This window comes from Epinephelus fuscoguttatus, linkage group LG18, assembly GCF_011397635.1.
Source record: "Epinephelus fuscoguttatus linkage group LG18, E.fuscoguttatus.final_Chr_v1".
NCBI lineage: Eukaryota > Metazoa > Chordata > Actinopteri > Perciformes > Serranidae > Epinephelus > Epinephelus fuscoguttatus.
Genome location: NC_064769.1, coordinates 36,342,255 through 36,361,605, shown reverse-complemented (window position 1 = coordinate 36,361,605; position 19,351 = coordinate 36,342,255). Strand labels below are relative to the sequence as shown.

At 40.6% G+C, this 19,351-nt stretch overlaps 2 protein-coding genes across 2 annotated transcripts; one reads left to right on the top strand and one right to left on the bottom strand.

The window, feature by feature from the left end:
* Positions 1-5,812: 5,812 nt before the first annotated feature.
* On the bottom strand, positions 5,813-7,913 carry LOC125878698 (GTPase IMAP family member 7-like). Its single transcript, XM_049560090.1, has 2 exons — positions 7,849-7,913; positions 5,813-7,753 (listed from the first exon to the last, which is right to left on the bottom strand). The coding sequence occupies exons 1-2, from the start codon at positions 7,877-7,879 to the stop codon at positions 6,960-6,962; spliced, it is 825 nt and encodes a 274-aa protein (XP_049416047.1). The 5' UTR covers positions 7,880-7,913; the 3' UTR covers positions 5,813-6,959.
* Positions 7,914-7,959: 46 nt separating this feature from the next.
* LOC125878688 (GTPase IMAP family member 8-like) lies at positions 7,960-13,811 on the top strand. Its single transcript, XM_049560078.1, has 5 exons — positions 7,960-8,103; positions 9,359-9,905; positions 10,114-10,166; positions 10,809-10,886; positions 12,884-13,811. The coding sequence occupies exons 1-5, from the start codon at positions 8,079-8,081 to the stop codon at positions 13,513-13,515; spliced, it is 1,335 nt and encodes a 444-aa protein (XP_049416035.1). The 5' UTR covers positions 7,960-8,078; the 3' UTR covers positions 13,516-13,811.
* Positions 13,812-19,351: the final 5,540 nt, after the last annotated feature.

Genomic DNA, 19,351 nt, shown 5'->3' with positions numbered 1-19,351 from the left:
AAACTTCACATGTTTGCAAGTCACTTGCGGTCTAGTCTCGCTCACCAGACCTTTCTCTAGAAAAGAGAGATCTGGCTGGGCCGACTCTCACTTTAAGATTGGAGAAAAAAACGCCCCGGCTGCTTGTATTTCTTTCAACCAATCACAATCGTTCTGGGTGGTGCCACAGCAACGGTGTGCTTGCAAAAATATTGCCGGGGGGAAACAGGTTTTGGTGTAACACGCCCACAAAAATATCGCCTACAGGACGTGAACCATGGCAGAAAAATGGCTACATCCCTGCAAGATCAAACACCGCAAAAGTTAGTAAAGGACGTGTTGAAAACAGTTGAAAACTGCTACACAACCGGAGGTGGTAGGCCGGGACTTCAGCGGGTGGCTCGTTCCGCCCAATGAGAGGCTGATCTATGCAGCGAACTTCCGCCCACTCAGACTACTTGCAGTCCATTCAGAATGAACCAGCCACCTACTTTTGGACTGCGACCCATCAGTTGGGAACCACTGCCTTAGAATGACTAAAAGTTCACAAACACTGGTCTTCTGAAGAAAGTCCTGTGTTTTTTGACTCATTGACCCCAACCCACCAACAAGTGGACCACTTCTTTCTTTACTTCCGTGAAGCATGTGATCCCAGCCTTCCAAAATATGTAGGTTATGCATGAATTACTGGCTCATGACAATGTAGGATATGCACGAATTCTGGTGTATTACTTTTCATAGGAAAACATACGAACAGCGCGTGAGAACAGTCTGACCCTGGTGGGTCTTCATTTGGCTCTCGAGGCTGGACTAGTAGTGATTCTGTGATTTTATGAATTCATGTTTTGTAAAAGGTTGCAGAGAGGCTGGCTCAGCGAAAGAGACCAACATGAGGTCTTTTCAGCCTTGTAAATGAAAAGTAATGAATACTAGTTTGCTTACTGAGAAAGAGAACATGAAGGGATTATGTTGAATAATAAAGAACATTAGCCTAGCCTAGTTTGCAAACATACTATTCTCAGGAGTGTTTTGTAATTATCTCTGCCGGATGGTCACAGGTCAGCAGAAAGAAATCTGGGTTAATCGACAACACTTTTCAGTTAAGTACAAAGTATGCACACAATAACAATGTTATCAGCAGCCTATAGTGTCTTTCCAGTTTGAAGGCGTATCTTTTCAACACACCTGTCCCGGCATGTCACGGCACAGTAACACAGGAAGTCTTTTGAGGCACCACAGGAAAAGAAAAATTAGCTGAAAGGAATGACAAGAAATATTTCTGTTGAGAGGAAGTTATGAGATGCAAAGTCAAGATTAGGAAAATGTAAGTGAAACCAAACTGCATGCATCAGACGCCAAGTATTGATTTATTTTAAACTAACATTGCAAATACAAATTAAACCTATTAGAATAATAAAAATAATTTTCTTTTTCAGTCCACCAAGAACATTTTGCTCCAATAAAAATGTTTGAAGGGAGAAACTTCATCTTTAAAACTTTATCTTATTAGATAAATCAGATGCAGACACTCACTCACTCACCGGCCACTTTATTAGGTACACCTGTTCAACTGCTCATTAACACAAATAGCTAATCAGCCAATCATGTGGCAGCAGCTCATTAACATTTAGTCATGTAGACGTTCAAACGGAGCATCAGAATGATGAAGAAAGGTGACTGAAGTGACTTTGAACGTGACATGGTTGTTGGTGCCAGACGGGCTGGTCTGAGTATTTACTGGGATTTTCAGCACAACCATCTCTAGGGTTTACAGAGGATGGTCCCAAAAAGAGAAAATATCCAGTGAGCCAAAATGCCTTGTTGATGCCAGAGGTCAGAGGTCATGGCATGGTTTCAACACCACAGCCTACCTGAGTATTGTTGCTGAGCGTGTCCATCCCTTTATGACCACAGTGTACCCATCTTCTGATGGCTACTTCCAGCAGGATAACGCACCATGTCACAAAGCTCACATCATCTCAAACATGACAATGAGTTCACTGTACAATGGCCTCCACAGTCACCAGATCTCAGTCCAATAGAGCACCTTTGGGATGTGCTGGAACGGGAGATTCTCATCATGGATCAACTGTGTGATGTCATCATGTCAATATGGACCAAAATCTCTGAGGAATGTTTCCAGCACCTTGTTGAATCTGTGACACCAAGAATTAAAAAGGAGGTCCCACCTGGTACTAGCAGGGTGTACCTAATAAAGTGGCCGGTGAGTGTGTGTTATCACAATATTCATAACTCCTTTTTTTATTCAAAAATAAACTTCCATCTAAAAACTTATTTGTATATCGGTAAAATACAACAAATGTTCCCCTTTGCACAATTTTATTTTTACAATTTCAGTCAAGAAACACTCTGACGTGACACCTACTGAAACAAATCTCAGCACATCTTTGCCGCCTCTTTAGCAACTGCTTATGAATAACCTGTGACCGAGGAGAGGGGATGAAGGAAGAGAAACACAAACTTAAAAAAGATCCTGAACAGTATGTACAAATGTATGACCCATATTCTCAGTCATACATATCCTATCCTGAGCCGTGGTGTAATGGACAGATATACTGGCGGCATATGGTGGTGGTGCCGCAGGTAAAAATAGAGCTGTACAGTCTGTCCCTGTGTCTCCTCTGGGACATGCACACTATCATGCCCAATGTATATGTACAGGAGCATATGACTGATAGTTAGCAAAACTATATAAGTTTTACTTTGTAATTAACAGATAATTTGCTAATAGTATTTCCATCAAGCACCAGTCCATTGATTCTTACACTGTTGTCAAAGTTTAGTGTTATGGTAAATACAACTGACTGTGATTCAGCATGTAGGTCAGTGCATGAGTCAGACTGAGTGAATCAGAAGCTGTTAAAGATGAAGAAACTGTTCGCCCAAAACCAATCAGCCCGTTCTCTTTCCGAAGTCATCAAATACTGTTGCTTCTTCAGTGATTTTGGCGTCAGACACCAAGTCTTTTAACATCAGCATGATACGCGACTGGTTGCCTTTATAGTTTGACCACGCTCGGCAGCATCGAGGGGAAACGTGTTTGGACAAGAATGAAAATTAAAGCAGCAAAAGTCCAAGTAGGGTGGGTGGGAGCGGTGCTAAAAGGGTGTTCACGTCCCGTAAGATTCTAAACCCAACCACGTTTTTTTGGTGCCTAAACCCAACCATGTGCGTTAGATGTTGGAGGGGAAAAAAAGTCAATTTGCGTTGTTGTACTGACCTGGTGCGTTTATTTTGAAAGAGACTGTATTTAAACAGTAAATTTCCTGTGGAAACAGAAGTGTATTTTGAAAGAAGACAATGCATCCCAGCCAACATTTGTATGTGGGGCCCATGTGGGTTGTAAATAGACATGAAAATGGGACCTATGTGGGATTGTTCACAGGTTCCACACTGGCCCCATGCCAGTTGCACATATGAGTGGGTTTACCCAATAAGGGCCCAGATATGATGACAATTTTGGGCCCATACCCACTTGGTACCCAGGAAGCCCTAGCATAACCTATGTGGAGCCCACTTGATTAAACCCAACCATGTGGGCAACTGGAATGGGGCCATTATGGAACCCATGGACAGCTCTTCAGCTCTGTCCCCAAAAGCTGCAACACGGCAGATATGATTATCTTTGTAAAAAAAAACCAACAACATGCATCTTACTGAGTTAATAATCTAAAGAGGAGGTGCACTTTATGATTAATTATGATTTATAAAGAAGCCCATCTCTGGCTCCATGTTCCAGCCTACAGTACGTTTGTGCTGAATGGAAACACTGGAATATTTTATTCTGTTAAAAGGGTGAAAAATACTCCTTTTATGTTTGTAATTAATCATTATTTATTTTTATTGTATTGCTTTTCAAATTGGGTTTTCTATTTAAATTTAAGTTTCACAAAAAGAACATTTTTTATCAGCTATGTAAATACTTAAAAAATTTTCTCATTGACTAGGTAGTTATATAGCAGGCTAAAAAAAAACTAAACCTGACCACGTGCGTTGGATGTTAGAGGGAAAAAAAGTCAGTTTGTGTTGTTGTACTGACCTGGTGCATTTATTTTGAAAGAGACTGCATTTAAACATTAAATTTCCTGTGAAAACAGAAGTGTATTTTGAAAGAAGACAATGCATGTAACAGGCAGAACTTGAAACGGCGTCCCAGAACATCAACAACCAACGTACCCAGGGTACCTTGCACATTTGTGGACGTGGAAAGTCCATGACCAAACTTCGATATGTGACGAGGTCGGAGTGAGAATGTGTTGCGAGATCAAATATGACTTCAGAGTAAACAGCTATCAGTTAGTTTTTGCACTACTTTTTACAAAAAAAATCACAAAGAAAAAATAAAGTAACAAGGTCATTGAGACGGTGTAAACATGAACAGCACAGGTTACAGTGTGAGCTAGAGCTCCCATCTCCCAGCTCAAATAATCTGACCGCAGGAAAGATGAAGTTCACTGTAGCTCATTTACACACACTACCCACACAGTTATGACACAAAGTTGGTTGAAAATCATCAAACTATCACTTTAAGGTAGATAATGGCATCTTGAAGAGCATCAAAATAAAGTGTAAAGTTATCAACAGCAGGTTGTACAGTCAGCAAAACAATACAGAATAGTGTCATCTGCATAAAGATTGACATTACAGTCAGTTAGAGAAGAGACTAATATTAATATAAATTGTAAACAAGACAGGACCCAGAACTGAGCCTTGTGGAACACCTTTTGTTCCTGGTAAATATGTACTCTGATTGCAACATTATGCTTCCTTTTGTCCAAACTCAAAACAACACTGTTACAACCAGTGTAACAGCAGAGATGATGCTACGCATAGGTCTGAAACCAGAAGGGCTTAAAACAGAATATTCTGCAGAGAAATACTTTAAGTTGGTTATTCACCAGTAATTCAAGGATTTTAAATAAAGGGACGAGGTGACACATCCTGGCCTCATCACAACCAAAACCTTAAAATACAGCTTGTAGGTCAGAGTGCATTGCAACTCACCGTGACACCAAGATAATACTTGGGATATTTTTCTTGGCACCTGTATAGAAAATTATCAAGATGACAAATACTTCACCTCAGATCATAATCAGGAAGTCAGATGGCAGTATCACGTCAGCAGAGACACAGACAGACAGACAGACGGCACTGAAATCCCCAGCAAACTGTCAGACAGGTTTGCCTGACGTCTCTGCATCAGATGATGCAGGTAAACATTGTGTAAAGCAGCTCTGTCTTCCAAACACTGAATCTAGACATGATCCTAATTAGTCAACGTCATGCACCACCAACACACAAATTAAATAATTAATCAAATGCAATAATTAATTAATCACAAGTTTTACTTTGGATGAAGGAAACTTTTTCAATTTGGTAGGATTTTTTAAAACATAAGTCTATAAGTGATATATAGAGATTATTGATAATGATTTCAGTTCCGAAGTCATTAACATCTTCATACATTTTAATTATTAGTTTATCAAAATAGCTGTTGGACAATGGAAAATAAAACTCCAGAGTGGAATTAATGAGTGTCCAAGGAAGGAATAAACTAACGACTATAAACTAACTACACTAAAACAGAGTAAAAACAAGGTTAGTTACATTAGGAATATTGTAAATTGTCAAACATTTGGTCGTACAGCATTACTTCATTTTGTGAAACTGCACAAAAAAAGAATTACATGACCTGACCTTGACTGACCTTTATTTAACATACTGTAAGTTGGCACTGAAAGAATGGTGTGATAAGTAAACTTGTATTCATGAGGTTCATGGTTAACAAATCTTAACAGGAGGACAACAGGGATGCTGTTAAAAGGCACTTTATTAATGTCAAACACAATAAGAAAGGACCGTCTTTAGTATGAACAAAATTTAAAAAACAAAGAGCAGCAAACCATGTTGGAAAATCTGGAAGCACATACTGTTTGGTGCTTTAACTGGATAAATGGTTAATACATAAATCCATCCACAATGTTGGCATTGTACATTTCTGCAAACGACATATATGTTACATTTGTATGTTTTATACATATATTATTAATGTTTGTAAAGTGATATATGAGCTGGCTTTGACATCAGCAGGTGGAGGGTGTGATACCTAGGCTGCAGACCACTGTTCAAGACCAGTAAACAACAAAACTGGTTGTAATGTAGGGAGCTGTTGCTGTTTCCAGCGGCATTTTAGGCCTGAAAAGCTGTTGTTCTTTATCGAGACATTGCTGCTTTTCCTGCCAGGAAAGCAAAACAGGATCTTTTCCTAACCATAACCATGTTGTTTTTTGGCCTAAACCTAAGAAGTACAGGGTTTAAACGTATCCACAACATAATAATGTATAAATGTAATGTCCAGCGCTTTGAAGGAATGTACAGTGCTGACACAAGACAACAATACACCACCATTGTTTGCTCAAACCTGAATCTGTCTGCTTGATTTCAAAGTTTGGTTCAGCCAAATTTCCTCACCCCTCCACAGACCCTTGTTGACTCCAAGGTTGTTTACATACACTGCCACATTAAGTGTAAATAGCAGAAAACTGACCAACTGTAGCCCCAGTGTATACCTCTCATACATAGCAAAGATACTCTGGTAGAGGGGCACTTAAGTAGGTAAAATGAATCAAGCTTAAAATATAAGTTACCAATATAAGTTTCAACCTCTCTGCTACATAAAAACATTCAAATCTAATGTATTCGTCCTTTGAAAAAAAGTACAAGACTTGGATTTTGGATCCTGATTCTGAATGGTCATGACTAATCAATGACTTTCAATGAACAACTATTGGAGTTACCGTTTGATTACAAATACAATCACAGTTTCTACAATTCATTGGCATCAAACGTGTAATAAAAACTGTCAGTGTTCTCCGGCCTCTGCACGTGGATTTTAATCTCATTGAGCTGTTCTCTGTCCGATGAGCAGAAATAAGGCAAGTAACTGGAGTCTGTTTCTGTCAGACAGCAGGCCTCACGTTGGAGAAGGAAACTGGGGCGGAAAGGGAGTGGCCCATGTTGCTGGTGTCCTCCTGTGTGGCAGCAGCCAGTATGGCCTGAAACAGAATGACTCTCTGCAGCAGCTCAGCCATGAAGGAGAAGTTCACCTCCTCCTCTGCTGTGTTTCTGTCTGTCCCCTGCTCCTTCAGAGTCTGCTCCGCTTTCTCATACATCTCCTCACTGAAGTGCTGTCCACCGTTTGCCGCCACCATGTCATCGATCTTCTTGATCAGCTCCACCACTTGAGTTCTGTTCCTCCTTTGCTTGTTGTTGAAGACATGGTACCGGTTACCGCACCTGTTTAGCACCTCTCTTAGTTTCGGGTGGCCGTTTTGCACATACTGCTGAATAGTTCTGCCCTTCAGCTCGTCACCACGCGTGAACAGAACGATCATGTACTTGGACGCCTCCGGTCCGAAGATCTTCTCCAGGGCTTGCACGCAGTTAAATTCTTCTTTGGTGAACCTGCCAACCTGGATGACCAGCAGAAAGACGTGAGGGCCAGGAGAGGACACCTGGATGCATTTCGCAATCTCTTTCTTTATGTGTTCTGTACTTTTAGTTGTATCCAGAATCCCAGGCGTATCGACCACGTGGATCTTCCTGCGACTGTTGACTCGTTCTTTCTCGCAGGTCTCCGTCACAGACTGTGCGCTCGCTGAAGAATGGAAAACCTTTTTACCCATGATGGTGTTACCGACAGCACTCTTCCCAACTCCAGTTTTACCGATCATCACAATCCTCAGTGGAGAACCTGCAAACAGATACGTATAAACAAAATCACATACGTAAAGGTGACAGTAGTGTACTGGAAGGAGTTAAAGAAGGCTGAAAAAGTTCCAACTTCACCTTCAGGAATTTGGGAGTGGATTACACCCATCTCTCTGTGTCTTCGACTTTTTGAAGAATGAACAGAAGCTGAGTTCACTATTATTTTAGTGTGACAGTCAGTGAGCTCAGCACTCCGCCCACAGGGTGGATCAACCTATATCAGTGTGATTCGGTCTGACAGACTTCAAATCTGATCCAGAGACTTCAGTGAAACCTGTTTGCTGTCTGTTCTCTGCTGGGCAGCTAAAATGGCTTCGAACAGACAACCACCACGTAAGTGACACTCATTTCTTCACTTTCTTTTAAAAACAGTTTCAGGTAGTTTTTGGGTACTGACATGCGACAAAGGTCCCAGACAAGATCCAGTAAAGGGTATTATGATTACATAGTCAGTATCTGAAACTCCTGAACTATCTGGAGTGGAGTTTGCATCCAGTTTGGTCAGAGTTTGGTCATTTTAACCTGGACACAGCTTTGATTTTATGCTAATCATCTTTTTTTTTAAAAGATTTTTTTTTGGGCTTTTGCCTTTAATGTACAGGACGGAGTGAAATGGGGTGAGAGAGAAAGCGGGGGTGACATGCAGTAAATGGTTGCAAGCCAGAGTCAAACCTGCGACTGCTGCAGCGAGGCATCGCCTCTGTACATGGGGCACTGGCACTATCCACTACGCTAATGACGCCCCCTAATCATCATTTTAAGTGACATTAGCTCAAGATAATGACATCATGACAGCCTTTACTAACATTTTGTGTTTTATTTTAATTCATCTGAGTGGCCAGTGGGCAAAGGCAAGATTACAGATCACTATTATAATTATGTCGCCATTACACAGAGCTCCTAAAGTCATGAAAAATTTAAATTTAAATTTCAAAAAAGTAGGCAATGCAATATTCTAATTACTGTATATAATATTATTATACAGAGCCCCGAAAGTTCTGAAAAGTTATATTTCTTACATTTTATATTTACATATTTATATTTAATTTTATATGTATATGTTTTTATCTTGTGTACACTAAAAAAAAACAAAAAAACAAAAACTATTTTTGTTTAAATTTACCCATTTTTATTAACATTTTTTAATCTTGGTGTTTTATTATCATTATTCTCATTTTTATTTTATTTTTTTAGTCAAACATTAATTGTGCATTTTATTGTTGTGATTTCATGTGTAAAGCACTTTGTAACATTGGTTTTAATAAGTGCTATACAAATAAAGTTTATTATATTATTATTAGTAGTAGTAGTAGTAGTAGTAGTAATAGTGGTAGCAGTATTACCTTGTGCGCACAAGATAAGATCTTGTAGGAACATGTTACTTATCTGTTGCACATAAGAAAAAAAAGTTCACCTTTCAGGACTTCAGGGGTTTCTTGTAAAAGTGCTTCTTAAATTGAAAATCAAAAATATGTACTACGTCTCAAATTGTTGCTGCGTAAGAGTTTTGTTTGCTCCTTCCATCCCCACAACCAGTACATAATTTCCTGACTGTGAATTAAAACATATTGTTTTTTTGTTTTTACAGCATATTCTAAAAGGTTAACCGTCGCTCTGTTTGGAAAGAGGGCTCAGCTAAAGAACGGCATAGGAAAGATGATCCTCCCAAACAGGCCTGATGCTTTTGACGTGACGTCAAACAGCTTTGACACTGAGTCAAACAAATCATTTAAAGTCATCAATACCCCCGATTTCTTTGATGACAGATGTCTGTACCCGGACCAGCTGATCATTGACTTCATGGCACTTTCTCATCCTGGCCCTGATCTGTTCATCCTGGCAATAGATTCAGAAAACACCCAAGAGGAGAAAGTTGTGACTCAGATCAGTAAACTTCAAGGTATCTTTGGAGACAATATCACAGCACACTTGGTCGTCACGTTACCAGACCTTGAATGCTTCCATTCACTCTGTCACCTGAAGTACAGGTTCAACACCCAGCTGGCGGTCGCCAGTGAAAACCTGGCCAGTGAATGTAGGAAGTGGTGTGCGGAGCGTCACTCATTCCACTTTAACTACGTAAACTACAGTGAAGATGTTGTGATAAGAAGAATGGCAGCCATGGAGAACATAAGGTACAAAACTCATTATTACATTTCAGTTCTGACCATTTATGTATATAGTCCCATACTACTTTAGGGCTAGCTTGTGTTTCTCAGTGTATTTTCTCATAGAGGGTTTCTGTCATCAGACTTCCTGAAAAACTTAAAAGTAATTAGTATGTAATTAGTATTATATAATAAATGGGTATGTACTCTACTGCTTTCATCTTGTGATTGACAGTGATAAGAGTTTGAGTTACGATGGCCATGCTGTGTGTCACTGTGGGACAGCAGGTAAGTCTCTGGTTTTAATTACTCCTAACTGTATTTCATTATAAATATTGCTGAAACGGTAATCTGGCCTTTGACACAGCAAAAATGGGGTGAAACAGTATTCTGAAACTGGTGCACTAATTTGTTGAATGAAAAGAGATAGGAACAGTCTGCCACAACTAATTGGCCTGTGTGAAATGCTGCGATAATACAATAATGAAGTCCCAATGTCCTCAAATAAGTACTTCCTAATTAACTGCGTTTTAGCGTCATATTGCTAAAATTGGTCACATTTATGTGCAATATAGAACTTCAAACGTTACAAAGCATTAACAAACAAGTGTCAATTATAAAATGTGATCATGTTTTGTATATTGTCCATTTTTGTGTCAGGATCGGATGTAGACTGACTTGGCAGGGATGGCTGCCATCTTGTTTACAGAGGGTGTATTGTGCTTTTGCCACCACTAGATGGCACATTAAAGTGTCCATGACAGGTCTAAATAAATTATGCAGAATGAAATACAAAGTGTAGCAAACCCAAAATGTAATGTGCTCATGAGGACACAGGGTCGCAGGAGGTTTGCAATGCAATGAAAGAATATAAAACAGGAAATATGGAGTGTGTGTTTATAAACAGCAGTATATGTTGCATCTTCACAGGTGCTGAAGCCATGAGTCCGACCATCTCATATGTCTTTGCTGCACCTGCCAACGAAGAAGCACCTCAACATGACCATGGTACGTTTTGGAAGATGCAATATAACACATATGTCAGAATATAAAAAGATAGTGTAACAAAGTAAAGGTTCTGTTTGTAACTATCAGAAAATGTTACTGGTGACACCTCTCTCTGAGGCCATAACGTGAACTGCAGTCGGCGTGATAGAATGCTGGAAGATAAATTACAATTATGTTTAAAATGACATTACTATCTGTATGTTCCTATATTTCATTTTGAGCACTAACTCCGGGATACTAACTAGCCTGCCCTTTGCAAATTACTTGCTGACATTTCAAAGCAACCAACAGCAGATCCATGCAGCGTAGCTTTACAGCTAGCAGGCTAAACTTAGCTTAGGTTACGGTTAGCTCATTGGCTGCCTAGCTACCTGTAACTTAGCTACACAACATGGATCTACCATTGGTTGTTTTGCATCTGATAAAGTAATTTGCAAACCAGCCCCAGGAGTCTGAATGAATCAGCTGATGTTATCCACTCAATACAGTGTTTTGCTACATATGCTAGCTAGCAATTCATCCACATTAGAGAGCAAGCCAACGTTAGCTAACATTAGCCAACTAACCAAAATATCACAATATGTTTCACATGTCAGTGTTTCCTTTTGTTTGTTTTTTTAGCACCATGGGCACTGTAATTATGAAATGTGGCCCTGAATTGGATGAATTTACGTTTTATTAGACCACAAATGAGAAACGAATTAGCTAGCACACCCCTCCATCAGTCTGCTCCAATCCCCGCTGCTCAGAGATGGGTCCATGTCATTGGTTCGATAGCCCATTAGTCCGACTGACTATCCGCGGTGCTGAACAGCTCGCAGCGGGCGTATGGTGCACCGCGACCGGCTTGAGGCGGAGCAGGCTTACGGCTTATGTGTTTGTCAATTTCTTTTTCATTTTAACCCACACCATGATCTTTTCCTGACCCTAACCAAGTGGTTTTTGTGCCTAAACCTAACCAGACCTTAACCACAGGGCATCATGATGATTTCGGAACAATGAGTTTAATATGGTCGGAACAATGGGATGTCGAACCCATGGGCTGTCGAACCCATGGGCTGTCGAACCAATGGGCAGTTCCCTCAGAGATTACGTACGGACAGCAGCTCTGGAGAACAGCAAGTGAAGGGTCATGTCCAAGCCGCTGCTGCAAAATGTCAGGGAAACACAGCACACATGGACTCTCGTTGTTGTAAGTGCCAGTCATCTGTTGACGTTAGTAGACTTAATTTCTCAGCTATTGTTAGCTACTGTTGCACACTGTGGTGTTGTAGCAGAGCTGAAGACAGATGCAGCACGCTGTTGGGAGAGGTTTGCCTTTATGGCTTTCTGCCAGAAAGGCAGGATTTCATAGTTGTAGTTCATCACACCCTTTGGATTTTCCTGGAAAATTCTGCCTTCACATAGAAGTCAGTCCACTGTCTGAGAACACTGGGGAAGGTCTCAGTCTTCAAGTTACGTTACAATCCGTTCACCTATTGGCACAACACATTCTCACTACGACCTTGTCACATATCAACGTTTGGTCATGGACTTTCCACGTTCACATACGACGTGCAAGGTACCCTGGGTGTGTTGGCTGTTGACATTCTGGGACATGGTGTCAATGGCGTTTATTTCCCTTCAACAACAAACACAAATGGTTAGGTTTAGGAAAATAGAACGGGATTTGGCTTTATAATCTTATGGACGTGAACACTGTCTCTTGGTGGAAAGTCAGTGTTTGCTGGACCCATCCACAACCACTCCCGCCCACTCCCTTGGACATTCCCCAATGTTCCCATTACATTCAGTTCTTTTCAATGTCCACATCTGTGTTTTGCAGCGTCCCTTTGAGGCGTAACTTTTGGGCAAAACAGTGCTAAGACATTCAAACATGTTAAGTTATCAGCATTCCCATCAAAGTCTCTTGTAGGAGTTTTCATGTTTGGGATCTTTCATGAAGTGCTTTAGTCGAAAACACTGAAATACTCTGTAACTGTAACCATATCCTCCAGGTGACGGTGCCCATGACAGCATATTCAACATTGTTCTATTGGGACTGACCGGGACCGGAAAGAGTGCATCTGCAAACACCATCCTGACTGCTGGGTACCCCCAGTTGGATTCAAAACACCTTTTTAAATCTGAGCCAAGCTCCATGCCGGTCACCACCCGGTGTGAGGTCAAAATGATGGAGAAACTATTCGAGAGGGAGGTGAGACTGGTCGACACTCCAGACTTCTTTCACGACCAACTCAGAAACCCCCAGGAACACATAGACGAGTGTAAGAGTTACTGTAAGCCAGGGCAATGCGTGGTGTTACTCGTGTTACAGCTGGGCCGCTTCACAGGTATTGAGTGGGGAATATTAGAAAGGCTGGAGAAGAAGCTCGGCTGGGAGATCAGGGAGAGCACTATCGTCCTGTTGACCCACGGAGAGGACCTGAAAGGAAATCTGGAGAAGTTCATTAACGCACAGGAGCACCTCAATAACATTGTTAAACTGTGCGGGAATCGTTATCATCTATTTAACAACACATCTGAGAGCAAAAAGCAGGTCACAGAGCTCATCAAGAAGATTCCAAACTATAAAGATCTTTTCCCAAAGTTTTCAAAACACCAAAATAATGACTGCTGTTTATGTTAGCTTTGCTACATGTGCTGATCGGTGCAAAGGACTAAGTGCTTTAAAAGAGTACTCCATCGATTAGCGTAGCATTGTCGGACTCATGATTAACAGTTTCAAAGAGGATTCAATCAATCCCTAATGCATAACCAGAGATAGTGGCTTTTTTTATTCCATGTGTTCCTTGTCAAAACCTGCCACAATGCAACTTTGCTGCCCATAGCTCAGTTGTAAATTCAGGTGTGTTATGCTAGCCTAATGTAGCCTCAGGCAAAGATGAGGAGCAGGCTACAGAGGTCTGCTAAACTCACTTCGGACAAACTAACTCAAAAGTGCCCCAGATATTTCTAATTTTCACAGGAGGCAACTGATGATTTTGGGGACATAACGATCAGATGTCCCCTAAACCCATTGGAGGATATATTCATCATTTTATTGTGCAGTTCTCTTACAAGCCATTTACAGGCCTCATACAACTGACCTGTGAACAGATGTTGATGGAAATAATTGACCTATGGCTAAGGTTTTTGGCTCCAGAATATGGACAAACTATCAACATTACCAGTGCCCGGTATGGCAGTGTCTACAGTATTTACACTGAATCATTCAGCATTCTGCCATTACAGATAAGCAATGAAGCTAAGCTCCAGAAGTTAACGTTAGCTTAATCCAGAGCCCTTGACAACAGCTAACAATGATGTACCATCACCAAAGTACAAAACTAGAACAAAATAGGCTAATGAACTCCCAGCAAACAAGGTGACATGATGAACAACGCAGCTAGGAGCTAACGTTAGGCTAACTTTAGCTAACGTTAGCTAGAGATGTTAAAGATAACTTTATATTTCTTTCCAGCAAAGTGACAATATGTTGCCTCAAACACAATGTTGACTTACCTTAGAACAGATGTAGACATCATTGTTAATCTTATTCACGTTGAGTTGATGTTGTGGTCTAACGTTACCACACAACTTTATCCAAAGGAGACACTTTTCTCGCTTGAGATGTGGTTTAAAGTGTAAAAATACACCTGGTCGCCCAGCCTCTCAGGATACCTTGTGTCAGAGTTGCATGTACCCCATGCACACCGTTTGACCATTTTTATACTTCAAATCTCAGAAAAAGCTCATAAAACCGAACAAACTGACTTTCTGTAATGCATTTCAATGGACGTCCAGGCAGAGAATGTCTGAGTGTATGGGAATGGCTATACGCACTGTGATTGGCTCATCATGTTTGGGGGCGGGACTTAGCCATAGGTCAATTGTCGATCAGCGGAATAGCGTGCATGTGTGTCCTTTAGTGGGGCCACAATACAAACAAGTCCATGTTATTGGTCTGACATCCCGTTGTTCCAGTATGTGTTTGTCACTTTCTTTTTCATTTTAACCCACACCATGATCTTTTCCTGACCCTAACTAAGTGGTTTTTGTGCCTAAACCTAACCAGACCTTAACCACAGGGCATCATGATGATTTCAGAACAATGGGACTTCGGAACAATGGGTTTAACACGGTCAGAACAATGGGATGTCGTCGGACCAATGGGCTGTCGGAATAATGGGCTGTCGGACCGATGGGCAGTTCCCATACAAACAACAATGGGACCTACTTGTAAAAACGTTGCTCATACATTAAATGCATACATGGTAAATGGTGCTGAGGTGATATTTAGTTGCAGCAGAGTCTCCATAAGAGAAAACTGGTATTGTGCATTTCTACAAACCGTGGATACATTATGTACGTGCCAAATGTATCATAACATAACAAGCTGCAGAGCACTGTTCGAGACCAGCAGACAAAAACTGGGCGTTTTTTAAAAAGACTTCGGTGGCATTTCCATGTGCCACCAAAACCAAGTGGTTTTTGTGCCTAAACATAACCATGTTACATACAACATACAATGCCAACATTTATTCTGGTGACTGGGTTGAGAGATGTAGTGTCATATACATTATACAATATACATTGTTGGCTTTTGTTTTTTTCTGCTGTACAAATCAAGATTGTTCAAAGGGGTCAATATGGTAATAAAGTGAAAAATAAAATATACTTAATGCTACACTCTTTGATGTTGTCTCTAGTTATTCAAAGTCTGGTCTGAGTCGTGCTCTATTTAGTTTACCAAGGCCTTGGAAGTGTGTTTTTAATTCTGAGAGCTGCTTGAGACCAGAAAGCAGCATGATAAAAATGTACTTGTAGTTGTAGTGAGAGTTTTGCAGGGCTAGTTGGGGAGTTACTGGTTGCTAAGCTATCTTCTGACATAGGGCTACTAGTCAGGAACATACAGGTTTTCTAGGAGGCCTCAAGGCAGACCCAGAACATACTGGTGGAATTATATACCTCATCTGGCCCCAGGATCTCTTGGGAGGAGCTGGAAAGTGTTACTGGGGAGAGGGGCGTCTGGTGTACTTTGCTCGGGCTGCTGCCCCCGCGACCCAGCCTCCAATAAGCAGATAAAAATGGATGGATGGTTTGTATGGGCGAACGTCTAACATTCAAAACTTTCCACAGGTATTTTCTGCACATTTCCAGATCAAATACAGCAGAGAAGTGGTAAAAGAAAAGGTGACACTCTAATGTTAAATGTATGCTAATCACCTAGTTGTCAAATAAGTAATTATCGTTTGTACAGTATGTGTACACATTAGTCTTTTAGTCTTTTCTGTACTAAAAGCTGATCACTAACAGTATCAATGATGAGTTTTATGATAAAATTAAAGTACATAGTGTGCATACTGAAGTATCGACACAAAACAATAGGAGGGGAAAACACAAATGTTGAAACCAGAGAACTGATCACTGACCAACAGATCTGATAAAAACATTCTTGTTCGGTGCTGTCAACATGTTAATGTTAATCTGTGATCATCACAGTTCCATCTGATAGCTGTGTCTGAGCTGTGTCAGGAGAAGACAAGAGCTGTTCAGCGAGATGTTTCACATTGTTCAGCCGTCAGTGAGGCAAAGCTGGTGATAAATCATAATGAGGTCACGTCATATGCCGGCAAAGGGTCGAACTTTATGTCTACACTGTTCCATTTGATTCAGTTTTCAAAATCAGACTTTACTAATCTGGCTTGGAGGTGGTCAGCAAAGGCTGCAGCCATGTCAACATTTAAAAAACATATTTCCTATAATCCGCATAAACAAGAAGGCCACAGCTATACAGTCCAAATATGCAATAAATGAAAGGTACTACTGTCTGCATAAATTACAACTGCAGCACAACACATATGATTGAAACTTTACTCAGACTCTACGTGAGCTATCTGATATAACGTAGTAAAGACATTAACATTAGTTCAGTGTTGGTGAATGTCTGTCTAGTTAATTGCTGGTTACTTAGCTTTAATAGCTAGCACTAGAAATTAATTAGTGCTCGTTTTCACCACAAATGTTTGTTGCCAAATCTATTTGGCAATTAGTTTATATGACGTATGGACGTTAACTACCGTTTCAGGCATGATCCAAAGGAAGTGAAGTGTTATTACTGGTACCATAGACTGTAGCTCTAACTGCCTCTCTGTGCACCGCGTTCACGTGTGCGCACTTGCATGGGAGACCAGCAAAAGCACGTGAACACACATGAACGCGGTGCCCATGTCTCACGGTCTCGCGCAAGCGCACACACGTGAGTGTGGTGCCCAGAGAGGCAGTTAGAGCTGCAGGCTACAATGAGGCTAAAAACAGAGTTCAAATGAGGTTTTTCCAAACAACTTTTTATGTCGGGGCTTCAGGACACTTGGATCACTACGGACGAGCAGTATGGAGATATTTTGTGGTTTCAATTATGTGTTTTTGGACGTTTGAATCTGGGGCGCCGTCAGCCTCCATTAGGTGGAGTTGTGTTGCTACCTCCTCTCCCCTTGGATCTCTGCAAGTGATGTGAGGTCTCTAAAACTTCACATGAGCCTCCCTCGGCATATGGGTGAGTAGATAATGGCTGAATTTTCATTTTTGGGTGCACTATCCTTTTAAGACACCCTCTGGTGCTGGCAGATAAAAGTCTCCTGGTGGGGTGCACTTTGGATGAGCAAAATTTTTGTGCATGCAAAAAAACAGTATCTTACTGCACACATTACAGTAAATACAGTTCAGATTACAAAAAATGGACACAATGTAGTCTTTGCAAAGTTACCTTACATGCTTGTCCATATACTATACTTCCATAATCAGTAGTGGATCTTATATTTGCTTGATGTATATATGAGAAGATATTTTATCAGCCCCACAATCATAAAACATTCCTCACAAGATTTAAAGCTTTCTTACATTTTGTTTAGTGTTGTAGAGTTCCACATGTTCTTTTCACCAAACCATAATCGTAAATATTTGAATTCTGGCTCCATCTCTATGGGCTGTCTATACAGAAATAAATCACAATGACTCTGCTCTTAGAGAAAGGGCACCGACATCACTTTAAAATTTGAGGGGAACTGCCTTCTTTTGATGGTCTAATCATGGATGTATTAACACTGATCAACCAGCAGATGGAGCCAACTCTTAGATATTCACTCCAGTGTTCGCACCTGTCCTTGACCCCAGTAAAGGCTAATTCTGACTATTTGTTATGGTTTTCTAAGAAAAGGAACATATATGGAGGTCTGGTTGATTTATATTTTGAAATAATGCCACAAGTTATTGTTTTTACATGGATTTAATGCTTATAATGACATCTAAGTGACATCACATGAGCTTTACTGTTATCTGGGAACTGAATATTGTTCACAAATGTACCTAAAAAGACCTATTTAAAGATCTCGCCGAGGCATTTCTCCTCTCTGAATGTGCTCTGCTTCATCTGCCTGTGCACAGATACAGATAAGATGTTGTTATATGATTCTCTAGAGTCTGGTGCTGCTACTACATGAATTCAAAGGAATATTCACTCAAATCTGTCATTTAATCTGTATAATTTCTTCGTTTAATCTGACCCAGCAGCACCTATACTGATGCTTACAATCCTCGATAAATCTTCCAAGTGTTACCTTTGTTTTGAGACCTATATTATTTATATTGACCTTGAACTTGCAGAGGAATATTCTCTTCATTAAGGGCCTGTAATTTTCTCAGGAGCAGCAGCACCTGAGAAAGAAAGACGCCCAGTGATGATGACACACCTGTGAAATGAGAACATTCTTGGCAGGACTTTGAGGAAGAGGTGCGGACACAGGAAAACAAGCAGAACTTGAACACACACGCACGCACAAACAGATACTTATAGTACCTACACTCACTTCTTCGCTTTAGTGAGCGCACAGAGCAGCACTTAAATAGTCCCACATGTGGATATAAAGGTTTCGTATTCTGTGCGATTTCTCTGGGTGAAATCATAGGCTGTATATCAAGATGTACAGCATGACAGCTTCCCAAAAATGAAGCCAAAACAGCTCTATCAGGTTTAGTGTTAACCTAAACCCTACCTTAGTGCCCTACTGTAAAGTGTACCTTATTGGTACAACTTCCCCTCCACACTCTGTGTTATCTAAAGCTAAATAAAGAAAGTTGCAGTTGCCACTTCGGGCTATATTTTAATCCCTGATGTTCGTTCTTCCATGAGCTGCTCAGCAGGATGTTTCACATTGCTCGGCTCTCGCTCAGCTGAAACCAACACACAAAAACTTCCTGCTGCCAGTCTGTTAATCTTGTTAATTAGATCTTGTAGCCTACATTTCATAGTCAGAGACATGTCTGTTATAACAGCAGACAGTAAAAGGTTGAAAAGACGACATTAGAGGAGAGCTCAGGTGGATATGAGGAAGACCAGGTTAGGGATTGTAAAAACCAAACAAACATCTTTTCAGAAAGACAGAAGAGATGTTGAATGAGAGATCACATTAGTTACAGAAGCACAG

Bases quoted from the DNA above. Each gene is read 5' to 3' on its own strand.
- LOC125878698 (XM_049560090.1), bottom strand. From the start codon at position 7,879: ATGGGTGTAATCCACTCCCAAATTCCTGAAG. The intron at 7,754-7,848 runs GTGAAGTTGGAA...ATCTGTTTGCAG, and splicing joins CCACTCCCAAATTCCTGAAG to GTTCTCCACTGAGGATTGTG.
- LOC125878688 (XM_049560078.1), top strand. From the start codon at position 8,079: ATGGCTTCGAACAGACAACCACCAC. The intron at 8,104-9,358 runs GTAAGTGACACT...TTGTTTTTACAG, and splicing joins TTCGAACAGACAACCACCAC to CATATTCTAAAAGGTTAACC. The intron at 10,887-12,883 runs GTACGTTTTGGA...CATATCCTCCAG, and splicing joins AGCACCTCAACATGACCATG to GTGACGGTGCCCATGACAGC.